The sequence below is a fragment of the Psammomys obesus genome, unplaced genomic scaffold, assembly GCF_907164565.1.
Source record: "Psammomys obesus unplaced genomic scaffold, mPsaObe1.curated_primary_1811, whole genome shotgun sequence".
Classification (NCBI taxonomy): domain Eukaryota; kingdom Metazoa; phylum Chordata; class Mammalia; order Rodentia; family Muridae; genus Psammomys; species Psammomys obesus.
In genome coordinates, this window is record NW_026585686.1 from 3,400,055 (window position 1) to 3,427,832 (window position 27,778).

The window sequence follows — 27,778 nt, forward strand, 5'->3', positions numbered from 1 at the left end:
TAAATAAATAAATAAATAAATAAATAAATAAATAAATAAATAAATAAATAACAAGGCAAAAGTGGAACTTGTGGAAGTGGCCAATCAATTTTTCTGATTTTTAAGAAGTTTTCCTCTGTATATTGTATGTTCAACATGGTCCGTTCATTAACTCCTTTCTCTCTCTCTGTTATTGCTTACTGCTTCTGTTAGTCCCCTTTGTCCCTCAAACATATCTATATAAAGCCACAAATGAATAAAAATATAAAATTTGTCTAAGACTGGCTTAATTTACTTATAATGCCCTGTTTCTTCTGTGTTCCTGCAAAAAACACAAGTTCATTCTAAAGCTTTGTCCGTGTAAAAGCTCTGATGCTGGCTACCTCAGTTGCCTCCTTAAGTCAGCTACTCTGAACAGTGCTACAGTAAAAAGTGATGTGCCAGAAAGCTTCTCTTCAAGATGTTGACTTGGAATTGAGAACTCACAATTCTCCTTTTATTTGATTATTGCTCATTGCTTGAATGTTCACCTGTATATGTTTTTGTTTTCAAAACAATATAGTTACTTTTGAACAATAAAGCAAGAAGGCTCTTCAAGATCCCAATTGTTAAGAAGGAACTGGGAATATGATTCATTAAGAAAAGAAAAACATCCTGGCAAGAGGGAAAAACAAATGAAAACAAAACAAACAAACAAACAAAAACATGTTTCAGAAGCTGGTGAAGGAGTAAGCTCATATTTTGATGAAAAATAAAAGTGTAAAATAGAAATGTTAAAATATTGATTTGGTAAATCACTAACAACATATTTAAGACTGAGTCAATGAGGACTGAGAAAAAGCCAGAGGAGGAGGGAGTTAGTTAATTAAAAACAATTACTGGGTGTGGTGATGACAGCTGGCTGGCAGAAGTTGGAAGAAATCTTATCATATTAAGCTGATTTGTTTCTTTTGTTGAGATACTGAAGTTGCACAGTAAATGCAACCATCTTCCCAATCTTAAATTGGTAACACAGGGGTGTTTCCTATCATGAGACAATTTGGCCAAGCTGGTCTCACACTTGAAATAAACAAAGCTCCCTTCCAGGTTTAAGATGGTAGTCATATAAAATTAGATAGAACTAAATGATTTCAAATTGTTGTAATGGCAAAAGAAAATATAAATTAATCACTAATGTTAAATACAGTTATAAAATTGTGAGCAAATATAACTAGAAAAACTGGAAATTATGAGCCTGTTGTAAGTGGGATGTTTAGAAGTTCACTATACTTGATATTCTCATGAGACATAAAGAGTGAGTATGTTATAAATCAGTAAAATGATACAAAAAGGGAAAAACTAAGATTCTTTAATTGAAAGAAAAACTAGAGAACGTAAAATGCTAAGGATTTATTTTAATTAAAAACTTACCTTCTCTTTTCTCTGCCATGCACCTGTTCAGTTCTTGTATTGTTGTTTTATCAATAGACATATGCACTTTAAGCTCATCCAATTCATCTTGAAGATTCATCCTATAAAAATTTGAGCAATTTACAATTACAAAAAAATGTATAAGTTAAGAAATGGTGTATGCATGGTTTTCATTCCAGCACTTGGGAGGCAGAATAAGGTGGACCTTTATAAGACAAAGGCCAGTCTCATCGATACAGAGAGTTCCAGGACAGCCAAGGTTACTCAGAGAAATTCTGTCTTAAAAAACAAAAACAAGAGATCCAAGATGGCGGCGACCAGCACGCACAGTTTTTGAGCAGCTGAGAAGCTGAAGCACCTGAGTTGATGAGTGGAGGGACAACTAAAGCCAGGGAAACATCGGTGAAGTTTTCTGAACAAGAGGGACCATCACACGAGTTGAGACCTTTAGTATCAGGTCATCCGTGGACTTCTTTGGGGAAGGAGAGAAACAATCCTGTGATCCCCCTGCACTCCCCACTTTTGGGCCTCCTCCTCCTAGGCACAACTGGCTCACAGAGATTCTCAGCACAGAACTCACTGCCTGGGGACTGCAACAGCTGAGGTGGGGTTCCTAGCTCCTCTGCAGCGGCAACCAGCTGTAACATCCTTCTGAGTCCCAGATCCAAGGTACCACCTACCCTGGGTTCCTTGTCTGCCAACAGCCGTATGGACTCCACAGGACCTTTCAGCCAGTGCCTGTAAGGCCTGCCCAACCCCTCAATGGCAGACAGTAGGCTATACAGCCACCAAAATCCAGCAGACCCGCCAAACAAACAAGGCAAACCAGGTGGCAGGCCACCCATGTCTGTGGACCCCTGTTGTAGGCCCCCAGGACTTCCTAGAAGACATCTGGACCTGCATCCCAGTCTGCAGCTACAGCAGGACTCTCTAATATGGTGGCTCTAGCACCACTGAGCTGGTGGAGCTCATCAGTCCTCGAGCATATGACTCAGCAGATCCAATCCAAAGAGTAGAGAGCCCAGAAACCCCGATCCTTGCCTATGTGACCTGCTTGAGAGTGAGTGCAACCTCAAGACCCAGATCCAGAGTCCTCCTAAAGTAGCAGCTAGATATCAAACCCCTCCCACCCACACACCCATGTGGAAAACAGAGGGACTCTTGAGCCATTGAAGCCCCTGCTCTGTGGGCCCAACAGAGGAGTTCAGGCAAAGCTCGCTAGGAGCTCAAACATAACCCAATATGAGTAGCCTGTAGGGCATTGGGGTTTGCAGGGAATTTGCATAAGGAAATTACAACGCAATTATCACCAGTGCCTGCTACATCTACAGCGCATGTGCAAGTAACTCCTTTGATGCCTGCAAGGCAGAGCCCCTCCCACAAACTCAAGGGTTCCACATTCTCTATAACTCTGTCCCTCAAGGCACACTTACACACACACACACACACACACACACACACACATGCTCACCTGCATTTGTCTTTCTGCACAGTGACTTTCCTCCCACAAGTACAGATGAAACAACAACAACAGACAGACTGAAATCACTGGAACTCTGTCATCTTCCTGAAGAATTCTCCAGACAATAGAGAAAGACGGTACCAATCTGAACTGCAGAATCCAGGAACAGTGAAGGTTACAGATAAGCAAATGGGATCAATGAAAGAACACATCCAACATAAATCAGGACATCAAGACTTTACCAGCAAACCCCAAAATTAACGGATAATCCAATTCATCAGAAACAGAGGAAAATGACTTTAAAGCTATGCTTATCCAGTTATTTCAGACACATAAGGAGGAAACAATAAAAGCTCTCAGAGAAATAGCCATACAAATCCAGATAGTTAAAGAGTAAATGACAAATCTCTCAAAGAATTGGCCACCTAAGTAGAGGCAAAGAAAGAGGAAATAAATAAAGTTTTCAAAGAATCACAGACAAATATAGCCAAACAAATAGATGCACAAGTAGAGATACAATTGGTGGCATACGAAGAGGAAACGAAAAAAAAAAAAATGAGACCATCATAGAGAGACAGGAATTCACATTCAAACAGATGAAAAAAAAAAAAAAAAAAAAAAAAAAAAAAAAAAGCAATGGTCCAAGGCATGAAAACAGAATTAGAATCAATAAAGAAAACACAAACTGAGAAAACCCTGGAGCTGGAGAGCCTAGAGAAAAGAACAGGAACTACAAAGGTAAGCATCACCAAGAGAATAAAAAGATGGAAGAGAGGTGCTGAAGATACACTCGCAAAAATTGATACTTCTCTCAAAGAAAAAGTAAAATCAGAAGAGTCCCAAACACAAAATGTCCAAGAAATCAAGGATGCCATGAAAATGCAAAATCTAAGAATAACAGGAATTAATAAAAAAGAAGATTCCAGGCTCCAAGTTCCAGAAAATATTTTCAAGAAAATCATTGAAGAAAATTTTCCCGACTTTAAGAAAGACATGTCCATAAATATAACAGAGGCCTACAGCACACCAAATAGAATAGACCAGAAAAGAAACTCCTCACATCACATCATAGTCAAAACACTCAATCTACAAAGAAAAGATATAAAAGCAGGAAGGGAAAAAGGCCAACTAACATTTAAAAGTAGACCTAAAAGAATCACACCGGACTTCTCATTAGAATCTATGAAAGTCAGAATGCCCTGTGCAGATGTCATGCAGATTTTAAGGGAGCACAGATGCCAACCCATATTACTATACCCTGCAAAGCTTTCAATCAACATAGATGGAGAAAACAAAATATTCCATGACAAAACTAAATTTAAGCAATATTTACACAGCAAACCAGCCCTACAGAAGATACTAGAAGGAAAACTTTAATCCAACAAAAACAACTATACCCAAGAAAACATAAGATACAGATAATTTCCAAACAAAAATTAAAAGAAAACAATGAATCACAGTAACACCACCAACTCCCAAATAAAATGAACCTAGGTTCCTTTATAGTCACTATTATCTATCAACATCAATGGACTCAACTTTCCAATAAAGAGACACTAGCAAAATGGGTGCAGAAATAGGATCCAATATTCTGCTGCATCCAAAAAACACACCTATGCAACAAAGATAACAACTACCTCAGAGTAAAGGGATGGAAAAATGTTCTCCATGCAAATAGACCCAGAAAACTAGCTGGGGTAGCAATTATAATATCTAATAAAATAAATTTTCAACCAAAATTAATCAAAAAAGATAAGGAGGAACACTACATTCTCATCAAAGAAAAATTCAACACGTGGACATTACTTTTCTGATCATCTATGCCCCAAACACAAGAACACCTACATTCGAAAGTGAAACATTATTAAAACTTAAATCACACATCAATCCCAACACCTTAATAGTGGGAGACTTCAACACCCCACTCTCACTAAGGGACAGATCATCTAGACAGAAGCCAAATAGAAAAATAAAGGCACTTACAGAGTTCCTAACTCAAATGGACCTAATACATGTGCACAGAAGTTTTCATCCAAACTCAAAAGAGTATACATTCTTTTCAACACCTCATGTAACCTTCTCCAAAACAGACAATATAGTTGGTCACAAAGCAAGCCTCAACAGATACAAGAAGTTTGAAATAATCCCCTGTATTCTATTTGACCACCATGGACTAAAGCTGGACCTCAACAACAATGGAAATAGTAGAAAGCATACAAGCACATGGAAAATGAACAACTTGCTACTCAATGACAGCTGGGTTAAGGAAGAAATGAAGAAAGAAATTAAAGACTTCCTAGAATTCAATGAAAATGAAGGCACTACATACCCAAATTTATGGGACACAATGAAAGCAGTGCTCAGAGGAAAATTCATAGTATTAAGTGCATTCAAGAAGAAATTTGTAACATCTACAAGCAATTTAATCGACCAACTGAAAGCCCTAGGGGAAAAAAAAAAAAAAAAAAGCAAAAACACCCAAAAGGAGCAGATGGCTAGAAATAATCAAACTCAGTGCTGATATCAATCAATTAGAAACAAATAAAACTATTCAAATAGTCAACGAAACCAAGAGCTGGTTCTTTTAGAAAATCAAAAAGATAGTCAAACCCTTAGCCAAACTAACTAAAAGCAGAGAGAAACTATCCAAATCAACAAAATGAGAAATGAAAAGGGGGACATAACTACAGACACTGAGAAAATCCAAACAATCATTAAGTCGTACTAAAAAAGCCTACATGCCACAAAACTTGAAAATCTAAAAGGAATGGACAATTTTCTTGATAGATTCCATCTACCAAAATTAAGTCAAGATCAGGTAGAAAGATGCAATAGTCCTATATCCCCCAAAGAAATAAAGGCAGTTATCAAATGTCTCCCACGCAAAGAAAGCCCAGGGCCACACTGATTCAGTGCAGAATTCTACCAGACCTTCAAAGAAGTGCTAATTCCAATTCTCTTCAAACTATTCCACAAAATAGAAACACAAGGAACTTTACCAAACTCATTCTACGAAGCCACAGTCACCTTGATACCTAGACCACACAAAGACCCAACAAAAAAAAAGAGAACTTCAGACCTATTTCTCTTATGAACGTTGATGAAAAAAATACTCAAAAAACACTTTCAAACCAAATCCAAGAACACATAAAATATATCATTTACCATGACCAACAATGTGACATCCCAGGCATACAAGGGTGGTTCAAAATACGGAGGAAATCCATCAAAATAATCCACCATATAAACAAACTGAAGGAGAAAAACCACATGATCATCTCCTTAGACGCTGAAAAAGGATTTGACAAAAATCCAACACCCATTCATGTTTAAAGACTTAGAGAGATCAGGGATACAAGGCACACACCTAAACATAGTAAAGGCAATATACAGCAAGCGTATAGAGCCAACATCAAACTCAATGGAGAGAAACTTAAATCAATCCCACTGAAATCAGGGACAAGGAAAGGCTGCCCACTCTCTCCATATCTCTTAAACATAGTACTTGAAGTCCAAGCTAAAGCAATAAGACAATTAAAGGAGATCAAGGGGATACAAATCAGAAATGAAGAGAACAAAGTTTCACTATTTGCAGATGATATGATAGTATATATGAGTGACTCCAAAAATTCAACCAGAGAACTCCTTCAGCAGATAAGCACCTTCAGCAAAGTGAATGGATACAAAATCAACTCAAAAAAATCAGAAGCCCTCCTGTATACCAAAGGAAAAAGGGCCGAGAAAGAAATGAGGGAAACAACACCCTTCACAATAGCAACTAATAACATGAAGTACCTTGGCGTGACTCTAACCAACCAAGTGAAAGACCTGTTTGAAAACAACTTCAAGTCTCTGAAAAAAGAAATTGAAGAAGATATCAGAAGATGGAAAGATCTCCCTGGCTCATGGATCAGAAGGATTAACATAGTGAAAATGGCCATCCTGCCAAATGCAATCTACAAATTCAATGCAATTCCCATCAAGAAACCAATACAATTCTTTATAGACCTTGAGAGAAATATTCTCAACTTCATATGGAAAAACAAAAAACCCAGAATTTCCAAAATGATCCTGTAAAACAACAGATCATCTGGAGGTATCTCTATCCCTGATCTCAAGGTGTACTACAGAGTAATAGTAATAAAAATTGCATGGTATTGGCATAAAAACAGAATGGTGGCTCAATGGAAGCAAAAATAAGACCCAGAAATAAACCCACACACCCATGAACACTTGAGTTTTGACAAAAAAGCCAAAACCATTCAATGATAAAAAGGCAGCATCTTCAACAAATGGTGCTGGTCCAACTGGATGTCCACATGCAGAAAAATGAAAATAGATACATATTTATCACCCTGCACAAAACTAAAGTCCAAGTAGATCAAAGAGCTCAACATAAAACCAGACACACTAAATCGTTAGAAGAAAAAGTTGGAAAGAGTCCAGAACTCATTGGCACAGGAGACAACTTCCTGAACAGAACACCAACAGCAGAGGCTCTAAGATCAACAATCAACAAATTGGAACTCATGAAACTGAAAAGCTTCTGTAACGCGAAAGATACTGTTGTCAGAACGAAACGACAGCCTTATAGTCTGGGAAAGGATCCTCACCAACCCTATATCTGAAAGAGGGTTTATATCCACAATATATAAAGAACTAAAGAAGTTAAAAAGGTAAAGACCTCAAAAAGTTAAACAGCAACAAAATAAGTAATCCAATTAAAAAATGGAGTACAGAGATAAACAGAGAATTCTCAATAGAGGAATACTGAATGGCAGAGAAACACTTAAAGAAATGTTCAACATCCTTAGTCATAAGGGAAATGCAAATCAAAACGACACTATGATTTCACCTTACACCCATCAGAAGGGCTAAGATCAAAAACTCAAGTGACAACACATGCTGGAGAGGTTGTGGAGAAAGGGGAACCCTCCTCCATTGCTGACAGAAAGGTAAACTTGTACAACCACTCTGGAAATCAATCTGGTGCTTTCTCAGACAAATAGGAATAGTGCTTCCTCAAGATCCAGCTTTACCACTCCTAGGCATATACCCAAAAGAGGCTCAAGTACACAATAAGGACATTTGCTCAACCATGTTTGTAGCAGCTTTATTTGTAACAGCCAGAACCTGGAAACAGCCCAGATGCCCATAAGTGGAGGAATGGATACAGAAATTGTGGTACATCTACACAATGGAATATTACTCAGCAATAAAAAACATAGAAATCATGAAATTTGCAGGAAAATGGTGGAATCTGGAAAAGATCATCCTGAGTGACCTCTCCCAGAACCAGAAAGACGCGCACGGTATATACTCACTCATATAGACATCTAATATAGGATAAACCTACTAGAATCTGTACATCTAAAGAAACAAATAAAGAGGAAGGACTCTTGCTAAAATGCTCAATTCCTATCCAGAAAGGCAAAGAGGATGGACATCAGAAGAAGGAGAAAAGAGGGAACAAGTCAGGAGCCTGACAAAGAGGACCTCTGAAAAGCTCTGCCCTGCAGACTATCAATGCAGATGCTGAGATTTATGGGCAACCTTTGGGCAGAATGCAGGGAATCTTAGGAAAGAAGTGGGAAACAGTAAGATCTGGAGAAGACAGGAGTTCCACAAGGAGAGCAACAGAACCAAAAAATCTGAGCACAGGGGTCTTTCCAGAGACTGATACTCCAACCAAGGACTATGCATGGAGATAACCTAAAACCCCTGCACAGATGTAGCCCATGGCAGTTCAGTATCCAAGTGGGTTCCACTGTAATAGGAACAGGGACTGCCTCTGACATGAACTGATTGGCCTGCTCTTTAATTACCTCCCTCTGAGGGGGAAGCAGCATTACCAGGCCACAGAAGAAGACAATGCAGCCATGTCTGATGAGACCTAATTCACTAGGATGAGAAAAAAGTAAAAGAAGACCTCTCCTATCAGTGGACTTGGGGAGAGCCATGAATGCAGAGAGTGGAGGAAGAGAGGGATTAGGACAGTAGGAGGGAGAGAAACACAGGGCGGATACAAAGTGAATAAAATGTAATTAATAAAGAATTTTAAAAAAGAAGTTAAAAAGGAAAAATATCAAGTAATCTGATTAAGAAATTGGGTACAGAGCTAAACAGAAAATTCTCTCTAGAAAAATACAGTGACACTTGGCAGAGAAACACTTAAAGAGATGCTCAACTTCCTTAGACATCAGAGAGATGAAAATCAAAACGACCCTGAGATTTCACCTTACACCCATCAGAATGGCTAAGATCAAAAACTCAAGTGACAACACATGTTGGAGAGGTTGTGGAGAAAGGGATACCCTCCTCCATTGCTGGTGGGAATGTAAACTAGTACAACCACTCTGGAAATCATTCTGGCACTTTCTCAGACAACTAGAAATAACACTTCCTCAAGATCCAGCTATACCACTCCTATGTATATATCCAAAAGATACTCAAATACACAACAAGGACATTTTCTCAATCATGTATGTAGCAGGTTTATTTGTAATAGCCAAAACCTGGAAACAACCCAGATGTCCATCAACGGAGGAATGGATACAGAAATTGTGGTACTTTTACACAGTGGAATACTACTCAGCAATTAAAAACAAGGAAATCATGAACTTTGCAGGCAAATGGTGGGATCTAGAAAAGATCATCCTGAGTGAGGTATCCCAGAAGCAGAAAGACACACATGGTATATCCTTACTTATAAGTGGGTACTAGACCTATAAGATAGGATAAACATACTGAAATCTGTACACCTAAAAAAGATAAACAAGAAAGAAGACCCTGGGTAAGATGATCAACCCTCACTTAGAAAGACAAATGGGATGGACATCAGATGTAGAAAAAAACAAGTAACAGGACAGGGGCCTACCACTGAGGGCCTCTAAAAGTCTCTACCTAGCAATGTATCAAAGCAGATGCTGATACTCATCACCAAAACTTTGGTAGAATAAAGGGAATCATATGAAAGAAGGGGGAGTTAGTATGAGCTAGAAAATACAGGAGCTCCACAAAGACCAAATATATCTGGGCACAGGGGTCTTTTATGAGACTGTTTCTCCAAGCAAGGACCATGTAGACCCACTGCTTGGATGTAGCTCATGGTAGCTCAGTATCCATGTGGTTCTCCTAGAAAGGGGAACAGGGACTATTTTTGATATGAACTCAATGGCTGGCTCTTTGACCTCCCTCCCCCCACCCAATCTGAGGGAGGAGCAGCCCTGCTAGGCCACAGAGGAGGACATTGCAGCCACTCCTGAAGATACTTGACAAGCTAGGGTCAGTTGAAAGGGGAGGAGGTCCTCCCCTATCAGTGGACTTGGAAAGGGGTAGGGAGAATATGAGGGAGGGTGGGATTTGGAGGGAAAGAGAGAGCAGGATACAGCTGGGATACAAAGTTAATAAACTGTAACTAATATTAAAAAATAAAAATTTAATTAAAAAAACAAAAAACAAAACAAAAAAATTGAAAAGTGTGACATGGTAAGGTAAAAGCAAAAATATATTAATTATATATATTCAATTAAATTTTATCCAGCATACAAACTGATTTCTATGAGGGTATTTGTTTTTTAGTACAAACTATCAACTGCATTTCAGCTAGTATGCCAAAGACATAAAATATAAAGTTTTAAAACACTTGTATTTTTCATGAGACATCATTAAGATATAGCCTGAGTGGCTTTAAAGCAACAATTTTGGCTTGGCTTCCTGTGTGCTGGGATTATTGGCACTTATCATCAGGACCAGCTGAACATACCTGTGTGTGAAAGGGGTAGGTATAGGGGAAAAAAAAGCTAGAACAGAGACCACAGGAGGGACAAAAGTATTGAGAGTGGGATAATAGTAGATGTGTGACATATGTACATAGGAACATGGAAAGAAAGCTCTATTGTCGGGGAGCAGTAGAAGGGTCCAACAAGTGATTAACAGTGGCAGGGTAAAAGGGAAGCAGGATCAGCAAAGACAACTTCTGTTTGAAAATGTCACAATGAAATATAACACTTTGCTCCTAGTTAATTGGTGTTGTTATTGTTTCGCTTTTGATTTTCTTTCCTTCTTTCTTTTCTTTTCTTTGCATTTTTTTTTTTTTTTGAGACAGGATATCTCTGTGTAGCCTTGGCTTTTCTGGACTAGCTTTGTAGACCAGGCTGGTCTCTAACTCACAGAGATCTGCCTGCCTCCTGGAATGTACCACCAGGGCAGACTTAATTAATTGTTTTTTTAAGCATAATGTATCAGGGGTTAGGAAGAAAATTAGTCTGTTAAGTGCTTCCTGTACAATCAAGTGGATCTGAGTTCTATTTCTCACACCATGTAAAAAGTATAAAAAGCCATAAACAGTAGTGTGTACTTGTAATCCTTATGCTGGGAAGGCAGAGACAGGAGGATCCCTTGGGCTCACTGGCCAGTCAGCACAGCCCATGAAAAAGATGCTGTTTCTACACTAAGTCAGGGTGATGAAAGAGAAAAAAAAAAAAAAAAAGGTGAAAGATTAGCTTTGGAGATTCTGTGCTGGAAGTCAAACCCTGGACTGACTTATACCGTTCAGGGAATTATAAAGAGAAAGCCACTAAGGAAGCCATCACATAGTATTATAAAAGATAATCCCAAGAACTGAATAAATTTTTTCAGCTTTTATTAATTACACTTTATTCACTTTGTATCCCCCATAAACCCCTTCCTCCTCCCCTCCTAATTCCACCTTCCCTCCCCCTTAGTCATGCATGCCCTTCCCCAAGTCCACTGATAGGGGAGGTCTTCCTCTCCTTCCTTCTGATCCTACTCTATCAGGTCTCATAAGGAGTGGCTGCATTGTCATCTTCTGTGGCCTGGTAAGGCTGCTCCCCCATCAGGAGGAGGTGATCAAAGAGCAGGCTAATCAGTTTACGTCAGAGACAGTCCCTCTTCCCATTACTATGGAACCCACTTGGATACTGAACTGCCATGGGCTACATCTGTGCAGGGGTTCTAGGTTATCTCCATGCATAGTACTTATTGGAGTATCAGTCTCTGGAAAGACCTCTGTGTTCAATTTTTTCTGGTTCTGTTGCTCTCGTTGTGGAGTTCCTGTCCTCTCCAGATCTTACCATTTCCCACTTCTTTCCTAAGATTCCATGCACTCTGCCCAATAGTTGGCCATAAGTCTCAGCATCTGCTTTGATAGTCTACAGGGCAGAGCCTTTCAGAGGCCCTCTGTGGCAGGTTCCTAGGTTGTTTCCTGTTTTCTTCTTCTTCTGATATCCATCCTCTTTGCCTTTCAGGATGGGGATTGAGCATTTTAGTCAGAGTCCTCTCTCTTGATTAGTTTCTTTAGAAGTATAGATTTTAGTAGGTTTATCCTATATTATATGTCTATATGAGTGAGTATATATCATGTGTGTCTTTCTGCTTCTGGGACAGCTCACTCAGGATAATCCTTTCCAGTTCCTACCATTTACCTGCATATTTCATGATTTTCTTATTTTTCATTGGTGAGTAATGTTCCATTGTGTAGATGTACCACAATTTCTGCATCCATTCTTCAGTTGAGGGGCATCTGGGTTGTTTAAAGCTTCTGGCTATTACAAATAAAGCTGCTACAAACATGGCTGAGCAAATGTCCTTATTGTATATTTGAGCCTCTTTTGGATATATGCCTAGGAGTGGTATGGCTGAATCTTGAGGAAGGACTATTCCTAGTTGTCTGAGAAAGCACAAGATTGATTTCGAGAGTGGTTGAACAACTTTACGTTCCCATCAGCAGTGGAGGAGGGTTCCCCTTTCTCCACAACCTCTCCAGCATATATTATCACTTGATTTTTTCATCTTGGCCATTCTGATGGGTGTAAGGTGAAATCTCAGGGTTGTTTTGATTTGCATTTCCCTAATGGCTAATGATGTTGAGCATTTTTTAAGTGTTTCTCTGCCATTCGATATTCCTCTACAGAAAATTCTCTGTTTAACTCTGTTCACCATTTTTTAACTGGATTGCTTGGTTTGTTGCTTTTCAGCTTCTTTAGTTCTTTATGTATACTAGATATTAGCCCTCTCTCAGATAGAGGATTGGTGAAGATTCTTTTCCAATCTGTAGGCATTCGTTTCATTTTGATGATGGTGTCCTTTGCTTTACAGAAGATTTTCAATTTCATGAGCTCCCATTTATTGACTGTTGCTCTTAGAGCCTGTGCTATTGGTTTTCTGTTCAGGAAGTTGTCTGCTGTGCCAATGAGTTCTAGGGTATTCCCCACTTTTTCTTCTAACCGATTTAATGTGTCGGTTTATTTAATTTTATGTTGAGGTCTTTGATCCACTTGGACTTTAGTTTTGTGCAGGGTGATGAGTATGAACCTATTTACATTTTTCTACATGTATATATCCAGTTGGACCAGCACCATTTGTTGAAGATGCTATCTTTTTTCCATTGTATAGTTTTGGAATCTTTGTCAAAGATCAGGTGTCCATAAGTTTGTGGGTTATATTTCTGGGTCTTCTTTTCGGTTCCATTGATCCACTATTCTGTTTCTATGCCATTCTGTTACCATGCCGTTTTTATTACTGTTGCTCTGTAGTACAGCTTAAGATCAGGGATGGCGATACCTCCAGAAGATCTTTTATTACAGACGGTTGTTTTAGCAATTCTGAGTTTCTTGTTATTCCATATGAAGTTGAGAATTTTTCTTTCAAGGTATGTAAAGAATTGTGTTGGTAATTTGATGGAAATTGCATTGAATCCCTGGAAAATGTCCCACAGACTGGGGGGTGCATGTGCCGCCAGCCCAGAGACCTGCTCTGCACCAGCTATTCATCAAAGACAGAACTGTGCACTCCATGGGACCAGAGACTTGTAGTCCCTGTCAGGAGAAATCTCCACAGGGAACAAAGCAAATAGGGAAGGACTTAGGCCACCCAGTATATCCCTGGAAAAGATCCTACAGACCGGCCCAACCCAGAGACGTGCTGTGCACCTGCGAGCCTGCTGCTACCAGGAGAGCGGTACTTATCTGCCACAGAGTACTACTTGGGTACTGGAGCAAAGAGCCCCAACCTCAGACCTACAGAATCCTGGGATCCCCAAGACCAACCCCCTGATACTACTCCAAGTGGCAACCAGTTATCCCTAACAAACTGACCAAACCACTGGACACCCAGCTTACAACAGCAGCTCAATAAATTTACAGCAAGAAACCCAGAAGCAGGGCAGCTGTCTCCAGGACTTCTCCAGGTGAGAGGAGAGCCCTCTCGACTGTCAAGGACCACAGTTACCACTCAGGTCTCTATGCCTGAGGTGAGCTGTGGCAACTCCTGAAAAACACTGGCCATACAGTGACCATACCCAAAAAGCTGAGGAGGCTTACTTCAGGAAAAACCATCTTCCTGCCAAGGGGATTCTCTCCACCACAGTATTCCAGGAACCACCAGGAACAACCACCCAACACCTAAGATAGCCCAATGGGTAGAGACCAGCATAAAAGCTCAACCAACAAAAGACAGAGCTATATGGCATCTCCAGAACCCAGTTATCCAGGGGCAAGTAGCCCTGGACACCCCAGCATAATTGAAATTCAAGAAGATGACCTAATATCTATACTCATGAATTGGATAACAGAGGAAACAAATAAAATGTATAAAGACCTAGAGAAAGATAAACTCAAAACAAATTATGGCCATCCATAAAGAAATAGAGGAAGATAAAAACAAACAGATAATGGCCATCCATAAAGAAATAAAAGAAGATAAAGAAAAACAGATTATGACCATCTGTAAAGAAATACAGGAAGTTGCAGCCAAACAGTTTGGGGCATTTAGAGAGGAAATACTTAAATCACTGAAAGAAATAAAAGAAACAGAGGATTGTTCAAACAATCAGCTTAAGGAATTGAGGAAAAACAGGAAAATACAGTCAGACAGGTGAAGGAAATCAACAAAACGCCTCAAGATCTGAAGATAGAATTGGAAAAATTAAAGAAAACACAAATGAAGGAAATTGTGGAGAGAAAGAACTTAGGGAAGAAAACGGGAACTACAGAGAACCAATAGACTACAAGAGATGGAAGAAAGAATCTCAGGTGTGGAAGACACAATGGAAGAAATCGATGTATCTATCAAAAAAAATGTTGTCTAAAAAATTCCTGACACAGATCATCAAAGAAATTCAAGACAACATAAAAAGACAAAACCTAAGAATAATAGGAATAGAGGAAAAAGAAGATTCCCTCCTCCAAAGCCCAGAAAATATTTTCAACAAAATCATTGAAGAAAATTTCCCCAACTTAAAGGAGAGGCCAATAAAAATACAAGAGACCTACAGACCACCCAATAAATTAGACCAGAAAAGAAAATCCTCCCGCCACATAATAATCAAAACAGTAAGTATACAGAATAAAAAAAAAATATACTAAAAGCTGCAAGGGAAAAAGGCCAAGTAACATATAATGCAAACCCATAAGAATCACAGCTGACTTCTCAAAATAGACTATGAAAGCCAGAAGGACCTGGATGGATATCATGCAGATCCTAAGAGAACACAGATGTCAGCCCAGGCTACTATACCCAGCAAAACTCTCAGTCCTCATAGACAAAGAAAACAAGGTATTCAATGACAAAAACAAATTTCAACAATACCTACACACAAATCCAGCGTTATAGAAGACATTAAAAGAAAAAATACAACCCAAGAAAACTAGCTACTTTCAATAAAACACAGGAAATAATTAACCTCACTACAGTAAAACAAAAAGGAACCAAGCACACAACCGTATGACCACAGCCAACATCAAAATCAAAGGATCTAACAGCCACTGGTTATTAATCTCTCTCAATATCAATGGACTCAATTCTGCAATAAAAAGACACAGACTAACAGAATGGATGTGTAAACAAAACCCAGCATTCTGTTGCATACAAGAAACACACCTAAGTCACAAAGATAGACATTACCTGAGGGTAAAGGGCTGGAAGACGGCTTTCCAAGCAAATGGACCCAAGCAGGAGTAGCCATTCTAATATCTGATAAAATAGACTTTCAACCAAAATTAATCAAAGAGATGGGAAAGGACACTTTATACTTATCAAGGTAAAATTCCACCAGGAAGACATCACAATCCTGAATATCTATGCCCCAAATACAAGGGCACCCACATTTGTAAAAGAAACATTGATAAAACTTAAACCACACATAGATCCCACACATTAATAGTGGGAGACTTCAACACCCCACTCTCAACAAGGACAGGTCAACAAAACCGAAATTAAACAAAGAAACAATGTCTCTGACAGAGGTCATGAATCAAATGGACCTCACAGACATTTACAGAACCTTACACCCAAACACAAAAGAATTTACCTTCTTCTTAGCACCTCATGGAACCTTCTCCAAAATAGACTATATGGTTGGTCACAAAGCGAGCCTCAACAGAGACAAGAAGATTGAAATAATCCCTTGTATCCTATCTGATCACCAAGGAATAAAGCTGGACTTCAACAACAACAGAAACAGCAAAAAGCCTACACACACATGGAAACTGAACAACCTGCTACTAAAAGAAAGCTGGGTCAGGGAAGAAATAAAGAAATTAAGTCTTCCTAGAATTCAATGAAAATGAAGGCACAAAATACCCAAACCTGTGGGACACAATGAAAGTAGTGCTAAGAGGAAAGTTCATAGTACTAAGTGCCTTCAAGAAGAAATTTGAGACAGCTCATTGAAGAAACTTAATGGTTCACCTAAAAACCTTAGAAAAAGAAGCGGACACACCCAAAAGGAGTAGACGGCTGAAAATAATCAAACTCAGGGCTGATATCAATCAATTAGAAACAAATAAAACAATTCAAAGAATCAATGAAACCAAGAGCTGGTTCTTTGAGAAAATCAACAAGATAGACAAACCCTTAGCCATGCTAACTAAAAGGCATAGAGACATCATCCAAATAAACAAAATCAGAATTGAAAAGGGGGACATAACTACAGACACTGAGGAAATCCAAACAATCTTTAGGACTTACTTCAAAAGTCTATATGCCACAAAATTTGAAAATCTAAATGAAATGGACAATTATCTTGATTGATTCCACTTACCAAAGCTGAATCAAGACCAGGTAAATCAATTAAATAGTCCTATATCCCGTAAGGAAATAGAAACAGTTATCGAAAGTCTCCCATCCAAAAAAAAAAAAAAAAAAAAACAAAAAAAAAAAACAGCCCAGGACCAGATGGTTTCAGTGCAGAATTCTACCAGTTCTTCAAAGAAGAGCTAACTCCAGTTCTCTTCAAACTATTCCACAAAATAGAAACAGAAGGAACACAACCAAACTCATTCTATGAAGCCACAGTCACCTTGGTACCTAAATCTCACAAAGTCTCACAAAGATCCAACCAAAAAAGAGAATTTCAGGCCAATCTCCCTTATGAACACTGATGCAAAAAATACTGAATAATTCTTAACATAGAAATGTGAGAAAAGTGGGAAAAAAAAACACAAAACGCTAAATGCAATCAGGAATTCACAGATTAGATGAGAAGTTCAAAGGATCAGATAGAAAGTTAGTTGCTTAGCTTCTTTAGGTGTACAGATTTTAATATGTTTATCCTATATTATATGTCTAATACCCACATATAAGAGAGTACATACTGGGTGTCTCTGCTTCTGGGTACCTCACTCATGGTGATCTTTTCTTGTTCCCACCATTTGCCTGCAGATTTCATGCTTTCCTTGTTTTTAATTGCTGAGTAGTATTCCATTGTGTAAATGTGCCACAATTTCTGTATCCACTCCTCAGTTGAGAGGCATCTTGGGTGTTCCAAGGTTCTTCCTTTTATGAAAAAAGCTGCTACAAACATGGCTAAGCAAATGTCAATGTTGAAAAATCCTCACTCAGAAAGGCAAACAGGACAGAAATCGAAAGAGGGGAAAAAAAAAAAAAGAACAGGAAACAGGACAGAAGTCTACACAGAGGGCCTCTGAAAGACTCTTCCCAGCAGTGTATCAAAGCAGATGCTGAGGTTCATAACCAAACTTTGGGCAGAGTGCAGAAAATCTTATGAAAGAAGGGGTAGATAGAAAGACCTGGAGGGAACAGGAGCTCCACAAGGAGAGCAACAGAACCAAGAAATCTGGGCGCAGGAGTCTTTTCTGAGACTGATACTTTAACCAAGGACCATGCATGGAGATACTCTAGAACCCCTGCAGAGATGTAGCCCATGGCAGCTCAGTCTCTAAGTGGATTCCCTAGTAAGGGAAACAAGGACTGCCTCTGGCATGAACTCAGTGGCTGGCTCTTTGATCACCTTCCCCTGAAGGGGGAGCAGCCTTACCAAGCCACAGAGGAAGACAATGCAGCCAGTCCTAATGTGACCTGAAAGGAAGGGGAGGATGACCTCCTCTATCAGTGGACTAAGGGAAGGGCATGGGAAGAAACGAGGGATGGAGGATGGCATTGGGAGGGAATGAGGGAAGGGACTATAGCTGGAATACAAAGTGAATAAACTGTCATTAATAGAAAAAAAGGAAAAGAAAAAAAATAAATAAAAATAAAAAAGAAAGTTAGTTGTACTCACAGAAAAAGATCAGGTCAAGCAGAAGTAAAAATAACATAGCTTAAGAAAGATCATTTGAATTGTTAATATCAGACAGAAAGAACAAAAAAGAAAGAAAAAAAGAAAAAAAGCTTGAAGAAAAAAATGTAAAAGACACCTTTCAAAATTAAAAAAGGGACACTATAAAATTATATTTTCAGATCATTAGCATACTGGAGGAAGAAGTAAGGTTGAGACCATAGTCAACCTCTCCAACAAGATCATAGCATAAAAATTTCCACATGGTATAAGAAGCATTTAGAACTTAAAATACACATGACGAAGTCTTTCACCAGGACATAGTATATTTCAGTTGTTAAAGTGCAGTACAAAGAAGGAAAATCAAAATCTGCAAATGAGTAGCACATAAAGACAAACACTTTAGACCAAATGGTAGACTTCTCTGAAGAAACTTTAAATGCTAGGAGGGCATGGAGTCATGTATTTGGGGTCCTGAAAGAAAATAATTTCAACCAAGTTTGTATCCAGAGAGGTTTTGTCCCAAGTGAAAGGAGAAGTAAAGACCTTCAGGGATAAGGAAAAAATCAAAGGAACTTATGGCCACCAGTAGACCAGAATTACAAAAGATGCTTAGGGGACTCATAAATTCAGAAGAGAAAGAGTTCAGTAAATACCATCACTGAGAACATGACTAAATCCCACTAGAAAGAGATAACATGAATGAGAGGTAAAAATGAAATAGAACGAATATGGCAAACTATCCAGTTTACAAGGTAAACAAGCAAAACATATTCAAAGCTACTTGAAAATCAGAATGATATGAAAATGTATACACCAACTATGGGAATAGCACTTAATTTTATAAAAATGAAACACCACTAGACATAAAAAACAAAAAAGGTGATTTATGCCTCAGTAGGAGAATGAGTGCCTTTCAATAGTAAAAATAACAAATGACTTAAAGTAGCCAAGGAAATCAAAATAAAATCATACTGGCTACATAACATTTGAGCTTAACAGGATGAGATGGTACTTGGTAGTTTGAAAGAAAATGGCCTCCACACCTAATGTGTTTGAATACTTGTCCCCAGCTGGCAGCAATGTTTGCTCCTGTTGGAGGAGGCGTGTCACTGGGATAGGATTAAGGTTTGAAGAGACTTGTGTCATTCCCAGTATGGTCATTCACACTCTCTCAAACTACATAAAGCCCCCAAAATCAACAGATACTCTATTAAAATTAAATGATTATTTTCTAATTAATTTTTTTATATTAGTTACAGTTCATTCACTTGTATCCTAGCAGTAGCTCCCTCCCTCATTCCCTCCCAGTCCCACCCTCCCTCACCTCTACCCTGCCCCTCTCTAAGTCCACCTATGTGGGAGGTCCTTCTCCCCTTCCATCTGATCCTAGCTTATAAGGTCTCTTCAGGACTGGCTGCAATGCCCTCCTTTGTAGCCTAGGAAGGCTGCTCCTCCCTTCGGGGTGAGGGGAGGTCAAAGAACCAGCCTTGAGTTCATGTCAGAGACAGTCCCTGTTCCCCTTACTAGAGAACCCACTTGGATACTGAGCTGTGATGGGCTACATCTGGGCAGGCATTCTGGGTTATGTCCATGCATGGTCATTGGTTGGAGAAATAATCTCACAAAAGACCCCAAGGATACATTTGGTCCTTGTGGAGCTCCTGTCCTCTCCAGGTGATACTAACTCCCCCTTCTTTCATATGACTCCCTGCACTCTGCCCAAGCTTTGGTTCTGAGTTGCAGCATATGCTTTGATATACTGCTAAGTATCGTCTTTCAAGGGCCCTCTGTAGAGGACGAGGGGTAAGATGATCAGTCTTCACTTAGAAAAACAAATGGGATGGGCATGGAACTAGGAGAAACTAAATGATTCTTAAGACTCTTTCTGAATCCTGTTTCCAAGTTCCCAAATTTAACTAGGAACTCTTACAGGGGAATCCTGAATCCTCAGCAAGGTATTTAGATATTCACATAGTATAAATTACTTATATTGTCCTTTAAATATTATATTAATATTTAAATATTAAAATACATAATTTGATAACATTACTTATATCACAATGTATTATCTCTTACTAACTATCCCAAAGCAAAATCATCCCACCTCAATACTCACAAAAATCTGTGTACACTTTAAATGGTCTTAAAAGGCAAATGAATCTTGACCTAAAGTTAACTGTTTAATGATTCATTTTAAGTTTGATTAGCAAAAGCAATTAAAAAACTTTGAGTATTAAATAGTATTTTTATCCATTTTTAGTTATCTCCCCTAAATCATGCAAACAATTTCCCCAGCCTCAATTTCCAAAGTTAACATTTGAAAGCATCAGACCCAAATTACTAAGTGGAACAAGAAAATGATCTTTTCAGTTACTATTGTAGGTATTTCCTCCCTGAGGTAAAGTCCAGTAAGAGTAGGGTTTTGTTTTTGTTGTTGTTGTTGCTTTGTTTGTTTTTGTCTCAAATTCAAATTGCGCTTTAAATAACTTCAAATATTTCAAAAATCACAAACATGTCCATACACATTTTAAAATAGTCATTCCCACCATAATTTTTAGAGTATAAGGAGTTAAAAAAAAATGACAGGATGGTCAGGATTCTTACTTTGTTCAACCATGTTCATAGCAGCTTTATTTGTAATAGCCAGAACCTGGAAACAACCCAGTTATCCCTCAATGGAGGAATGGATACAGAAATTGTTGTGCTTTTACACAGTGGAATACTACTCAGGAATTAAAAACAAGGAAATCATGAACTTTGCAGGCAAATGGTGGGATCTAGAAAAGATCATCCTGAGTGAGGTATCCCAGAAGCAGAAAGACACACATGGTATATCCTCACTTATAAAGTGGGTACTAGACCTATAAGATAGGATAAACATACTGAAATCTGTACACCTAAAAAAGATAAACAAGAAAGAAGACCCTGGGTAAGATGATCAACCCTCACTTAGAAAGACAAATGGGATGGACATCAGATGTAGGATAAAACAAGTAACAGGACAGGGGCCTACCACTGAGGGCCTCTAAAAGTCTCTACCTAGCAGTGTATTAAAGCAGATGCTGAGCTTTGAAGTTTTAAGAACCTGTACCATTACACTTGCTTCTTGCTCTCTGTGTATTGTGGTTGCTGTTTCAATATTTAAGCTCTCAGCTAACTCTCCAAGGGCTGCCTGCCCACTGCTGCCTTGCTGTCCAACATGATGGTCATGGAATCACCCTCTGAAAACGTAAGCAAGCCCCCAACTTATAAATTGCCTCAATAATATGGTCATGTGATTGCTAGTTTTATGTCAACTTAAAACAAAGTAGAGTTGTCTGAAAAGAGGGGAACACAATTGAGAAAATTTTTCCATAAGATTTGTCTGTAGGGCATTTTCTTATTTAGTGATTGATGCTTTCGATCATGGTGTTTCATCACACCAATAGAAATCCTAACTAAGACAAGCCTCTTCACAGCAACAGAAAAGTAACTAAGACAGGCCTCTTTACAGCAACAGAAAAATAACTAAGGTAAAGTAGTAAAAAAAAAAAAGGGGGGGGGAGGACAATGGATTCGACACAGCAGAAATCAAGAGCCAATCCTTTTTAAGCATTCAAAAAAATAATTAAAACACTCCCAAACTTCTTCAATGAAGTATCAATCTAACACCAAATCCAGGTAAAGATACAACAACAAAAATTAAAACTGCAGTCAATATTACTGATAAACACATACTCAACATGCTCAATGGAACAAAGATAGACAGAATGTAGACATGCAACAGAATATGTATACACCATGACCAAGTTACCTCTGTCCCTGAAATGGAAGAACAGTTCAATACATTCAAGTCATCAGATGTAATAAGCTACAGAAAAGGACTTAAAGACAAAAACAATTCACCACATGCATCTCAATAGATGCAGAAAATCATTTGAAAACAAGTTTTATATGCTTTCGTGATAAAAAAAAAAAAAAAGTCATAGAGGGCTAGAAGAAACACATTTCAACATAATGAAAGCTCTATCTGGGAAACCCACAGGATGGAGAAAATCTTGAAAGAATGCCACTCATGTCAGGATCGAGACAGGGATGTCCAATAGCTCCACTCCTTTTAAGCATTGTATTTAAATACTAGCTGGAGAAATGAAGCAAGGGAATGAAACGAATAGGCAAAGAAGTCAAACTATCCCCATTTGTTGATGACATACTATACATTAGAGATTCAATTGCATTTTAGTCTACAATTCCAAATTTTTCCACATTCCTCCAAAAACAACATGGTCAACAGCTCATCTTCTGATACCAATATCTCTATTAGTGTCTTTTCGGTTACTGTGATAAAATAAAAGGACCACGTTCAAGAAGAGTTTGTTTAGAGTAATAATTCTAGAGTTTTAGTTCTAGAAGTTACAAGACCATCAGCATTGAGAGGCATGGCAGCTGAAGCAGGCATAGCAGCAGCAACAGGAAGCTGAGAGCTCACATCTCTAAGGGGGAACACACATACACACACACACACACACACACACACACACACACACACGAAAGAGAGAAAGAGAAAAGAGAGAGATAGGAACTGGAATTGGCACTTGGCTTTTCATCTCAAAGCCCGTAGGCAGTGACAAGCTCCTTCCAGCAAGACCACGCCTCTTAAACCTCATCAGAGAGTACCACCAATTCAGGACCAAGTGTTCAAATGCCCAGCAGTGTGAGGGACATTTCTCATTCAAACCACCATAATACATATGTCAGAATTACTAGACAAGAATTTTAAAAGCAGTCATAACTAAAATTCTCCAAGGAACAATAGCAAACAATTCTAGAATAAATGCAATAGAAACTCTCAGTTAATAAATAGGTTACAGGAAAAATACTCAAACAGAAGTTTTTAAATGAAAAATTGCAATTTAAAAATTTATAGCATGGAAGAAATAAAGGAAGACATTTAGCTTGAAGACACAACAATAGAAATTACCTCATCTACACAGATATGAAACAGGTGAAAATCAGATGAACAGATTCTCAAGATCTGTAGAACAATAGACTATCCAATGTCCATGTCACTAGAATCCTAATGGTGAAATAAAGGGAGCATACTGTTCAAGGAATTATATAGAAATAATGGCCTAAAACTAATGGCATCTCAGTGTTTCAAAAAACTGCTAAAAACCAAAATAAGCTTCACCCAAAGAAATCCATGCCAAGACATCTTAGAATCAAACTTCTGAAAAATGAGGCAAAATAAGAAATTATTGAAAACAGGAAAAAATGAAACATTATCCAATGGAGAAAAATTATCCACACAATAAATTTCTCACCACAAACCGTGGAGACAAGAAGGAAATGGCAATGAGTCTCAGTATCTGCATCCATACCCTGATCAGTAGAGTCTTTAAGAGGCCCTCTGTGGTAGGCTCCTGTCCTGTTCACTGTCTTTTCCTGCTTCCAATGTCTACCCTATTTGTCCTTCTAAATGAGGATTGAGCATCTTCCCTAGGGTCCTATTTCTTGTTCAGCTTCTTTCGGGGTACGGATTTTAGTATGTTTATCCTATATTATATGTTTAATATCCAGTTATAAGTGAGTATATACCATATCTGTCTTTCTGCTTCTGGGTTATCTCACTCAAGATGACCATTTCTAGTTCCATCCATTTGCCTTTTCAAATTTCATGATTTATGAAAGAAGAAAGTGATAGAAAGACCTGGAGGGGACAGGAGCTCCATAAGGAGACCAATAAAGAAAAAAAATCTGGGCCCAAGTGTTATTGCCCACAAGCAGGTCAGTCTCCAAGTGGGTTCCCTAGTAAGAGGAGCAGGGGCTGTCTCTAACATGAACTCAGTGGCAGGCTCTTTGATCATCTCCCTCTGAGGGGGATGGAGCAGCCTTACCAGGCCACAGAGGAAGACAATACAGCCAGTTCTGGTGAGACCTGATAGGGTAGGGTCAGAGGGAAAGGGAGGAGGACCTTCCCTATCAGTGGACTAGGGGAAGACCACAGGGGGAGAAGAAGGAGGATGGGTGGAACTGGGAGGAGATGAGGGAGAAGGCTACAGCCAAAATACAAAGTGAACAAATTAAAATAAATAAATAAATAGATAGATAAATAAATAAAAAAATACATAAATAAGAAGGAAATGGGACATTTTACAGAACTAAGAATTACACAACAAAGATATTTTCAAAGTGTCTGCAGATTAAAAAAGTACAAAATAGTAAAAACAAAATTCAAAGACAAAACAAGCAGAAAATAAATCCTATGTCAAGCTTATCTCTAACATACAATACTTAAAAGACATAATGGCAGCATAGAAAAAATATATCTTACTTCTATACACTTAACAATATATAAATCAGAAACCAAAGTAAAGATTATAGCAGCATTTATGATGTCTCCAAAACGTAACTGTTCTCTTTCTTTAAAAAAATAAGATTTATTTGTTTATTACTTATATATTATTCTGTCTGCATGTGTTCCTACATGCCAGAGAAGGCACGAGATCTCATTAAAGATGGTTATGAACCACCATGTGGTTGCTGGGAATTGAACTCTGGACCTTTGGAAGAACAGCCAGTGCTCTTAACCTCTGAGCCATCTATCCAGCCCAACTGTTCTCTTTCTAACTTTTTTTTTTTTTCTTTTCATGACTGTGTCTCACTCTGGAGCCCAGGCAGGCCTAGGACTCATCATCTCCCCAGCAAAGCTTCCTAAGTAGAATTATAAGTGTACACCACCACAGCAACTAACAAATATATCTGACATACAGAACATGAAAACTATCATATCTAACACTAATAAAATAAAAATTCCAAATAATTAACACATGTTTCTTTTTTGAAACATTTTGAAACAATGCCATTAATGTTTTTACTTTTCCAAACATCTCTAAACTGCAACACAATTCCAATCAAAGATCCTGCTTGATTCTCTTTTTACAGAATTTGTTTTTCAAAGTCTTTTTTTGCATTCTTAGAACCACGGCAGTGCAAAGCAATTCTGAAGAATCAAGTTGATTACTGCCACTGAGTTTAACACCTTTAGAAAGCAGCAATAATCATCACAGTATGATCTTTGTGAAATTCAGGAACTGAGATGAATGGAGTGAGTCTTGTATTAGGTATAGAGAAATAATGATGACCTGATACTTAACAGTGATGGGGCAATTTACTGAAAAAAAAAATCCTTTTGAAAAATGATATTGGTACAACTGAACATATATTTTCAATAAAACAAATTTAGTTCTATAGTACTTAAACAAAGAAAGGTGCTAAATGGAAAAAAAAAAGCCAAATATAAAACAAATTATAAACATAGGAAAACATGGGATAAAATGTTTATAGCTTTAGGACAGGGAAATAATACATAGATATAACTCAAGGCCATGATACATAAAAGACATTAGATTTCATTATAATGTTAATTTTTTTCTATTTCCAAGACAGGATAAGAAAATGAAAAGACATTCTATAGAATGAGAAATAATATTTTAAAATCACATGGGATTAAGGATTTGTGCAACATATATGTAATAAAAATGTCTAAAGCTCAACAGAAATCATTGTTGAAGTTTCTCAGTGATAGTCTTAGGCTTACTATTATTGTGATGGAACACATGATCAAAAACAACTTGGGAACGAAGGGTTTATTGGGCTTAAGCTTGCACATTACTGAAAGAAGTCAGGATTGGAACTCACACCACTGCTCATTATTAAAGGAAGTCAGGACAAGAACTCAAACAGAGCAGGAACCTGGAGACAAGAGATGATCCAGAGGACATGGAGAGGTGCTGCTTTCATGGCTTGCTGAGCCTGCTTTCTTATAGAATCCAGGACTACCAACCCGGGGGTATCCCCACCCACAATGAGTTGAGTCCTCCCCCATCAAATCACTATTAAGAAAATGTTCTACAGGCTTACCTAAATCTTATGGAGGCATTTTCTCAATTGAGGCTTGCTCTTTTTTGATAATTCGAGCTTATGTCAAATTGACATAAACAAGGCAGCACAATAACAAACCATTTTTTAAAAAATAGGCAACAGACTTGAAAAACCATTCATTGAAGATAAGAATGCAGAAAGTAAGCAAATAAAAACAAGAGCATTAGGGATCTGCAATTGGAGGGGTGGCTCAGAGGATAAAGGCACACTTCTGAGAAAGCTTGACAGCCAGGGGTTCAGATCCTGGGAACCCAGGTAAAAGCTGGAACCCTGGTGAGTGTCTGTGATCCTCCTTGGGGCACAATAGCACATATTTTCACCTAAACACAGATGGATATTTGATGCTGTGAGATAGAGCAGCTTCAACATTTCTCAGAGTTGACTGATATTTTGATTTTTAATAGTCACCACTGAGAATATTGCTTAGTACAAAATGCCAGAAATATGTTTAGGAACATGTAGGTAATTCAATTCTGTCCTAATTTCAAGCCAAATTCTATTTAATGACTTTTTTAATGAAGCAAGTCAGCAACTCACAGAGCAGTTTTAATCACTCAAAAAAATAAAAGAATCTACAACAAATCCTAAATATTGAAATGTTAAAAGTTCTTGTTTTTCAAAATAAAGAAAATAAAACTCTGGATGTGCATTAAATCACTGCAATATATAATATATGATAGTTCAATTTTGTTTGTTCCTTTGTTTGCGATGAGGTTTCTGAATGTAGTCCTGGCTAGCCCAGAATTGACTTAAACCAACTGGCTGGCTAGCCTCCAACTTACCTTGAACCTCCTGCTTCTGCCTCCCAGGTACTGGGATGATATGCCTGAGTCACCAAGCATGGTTTCTTCAATACTATTTATGAAGAATAATTCATTACTGTTTACTAATTTAAGTCTTACTGGAAAAGTAACCATATCATGCAAGGCTATTTACAGTCCTGAGTTTACAAGACTTTGAAGAAAGTTTTTGACGGTTTGACAATGACTCAGCACTTTCTTCAAAGAGCTATTCATGATGTAACAGCATTGCAGCCTAAAACAGGTTAGGCTACTTTCCAAAACTTCTTTTAAATGGATTCTTTACATTTTCTCTTATTTCAGTAATGAGTAAAACATTCCCCAAATGTTTCTCTTTTTCCCCAAACATAATATTTTTATTGGTTATTTGGATACCCATATAGTCCCTGGAGCATGGACAAACTCTGGGAGGCCAGCCCCTTAAAGAAAACTGAGACTTGGTAAGCTATGGGAAGATGGCAGAGGAGGAGAACTCAGCCTTTCTGTGGACTACTGAAAAGGGATAGCAGGCAAGAGGAAGAGAGAGTGGGACTGGAAGGAGTTGAGGGAGGGGGCTATAATCACAATACATAATGGAATAAATTATGGAAAAAATAAAATAAAATAAAATAAAATAAAATAAAATAAAATAAAATAAAATAAAATAAAATAAAATAAAATAAA

General features: G+C 38.1%; 1 protein-coding gene across 2 annotated transcripts in view; it reads right to left on the reverse strand.

Moving 5' to 3' along the window:
* The window catches only part of Cntln (centlein), a 292,210-nt gene that overhangs the window by 111,346 nt on the left and 153,086 nt on the right, over positions 1–27,778 (reverse strand). For both annotated transcript variants that reach the window (XM_055629436.1, XM_055629442.1), the window contains exon 13: positions 1,390–1,490. In XM_055629436.1, coding sequence (XP_055485411.1) covers positions 1,390–1,490 — 101 coding nt within the window. The remainder of the gene's footprint in view (positions 1–1,389; positions 1,491–27,778) is intronic.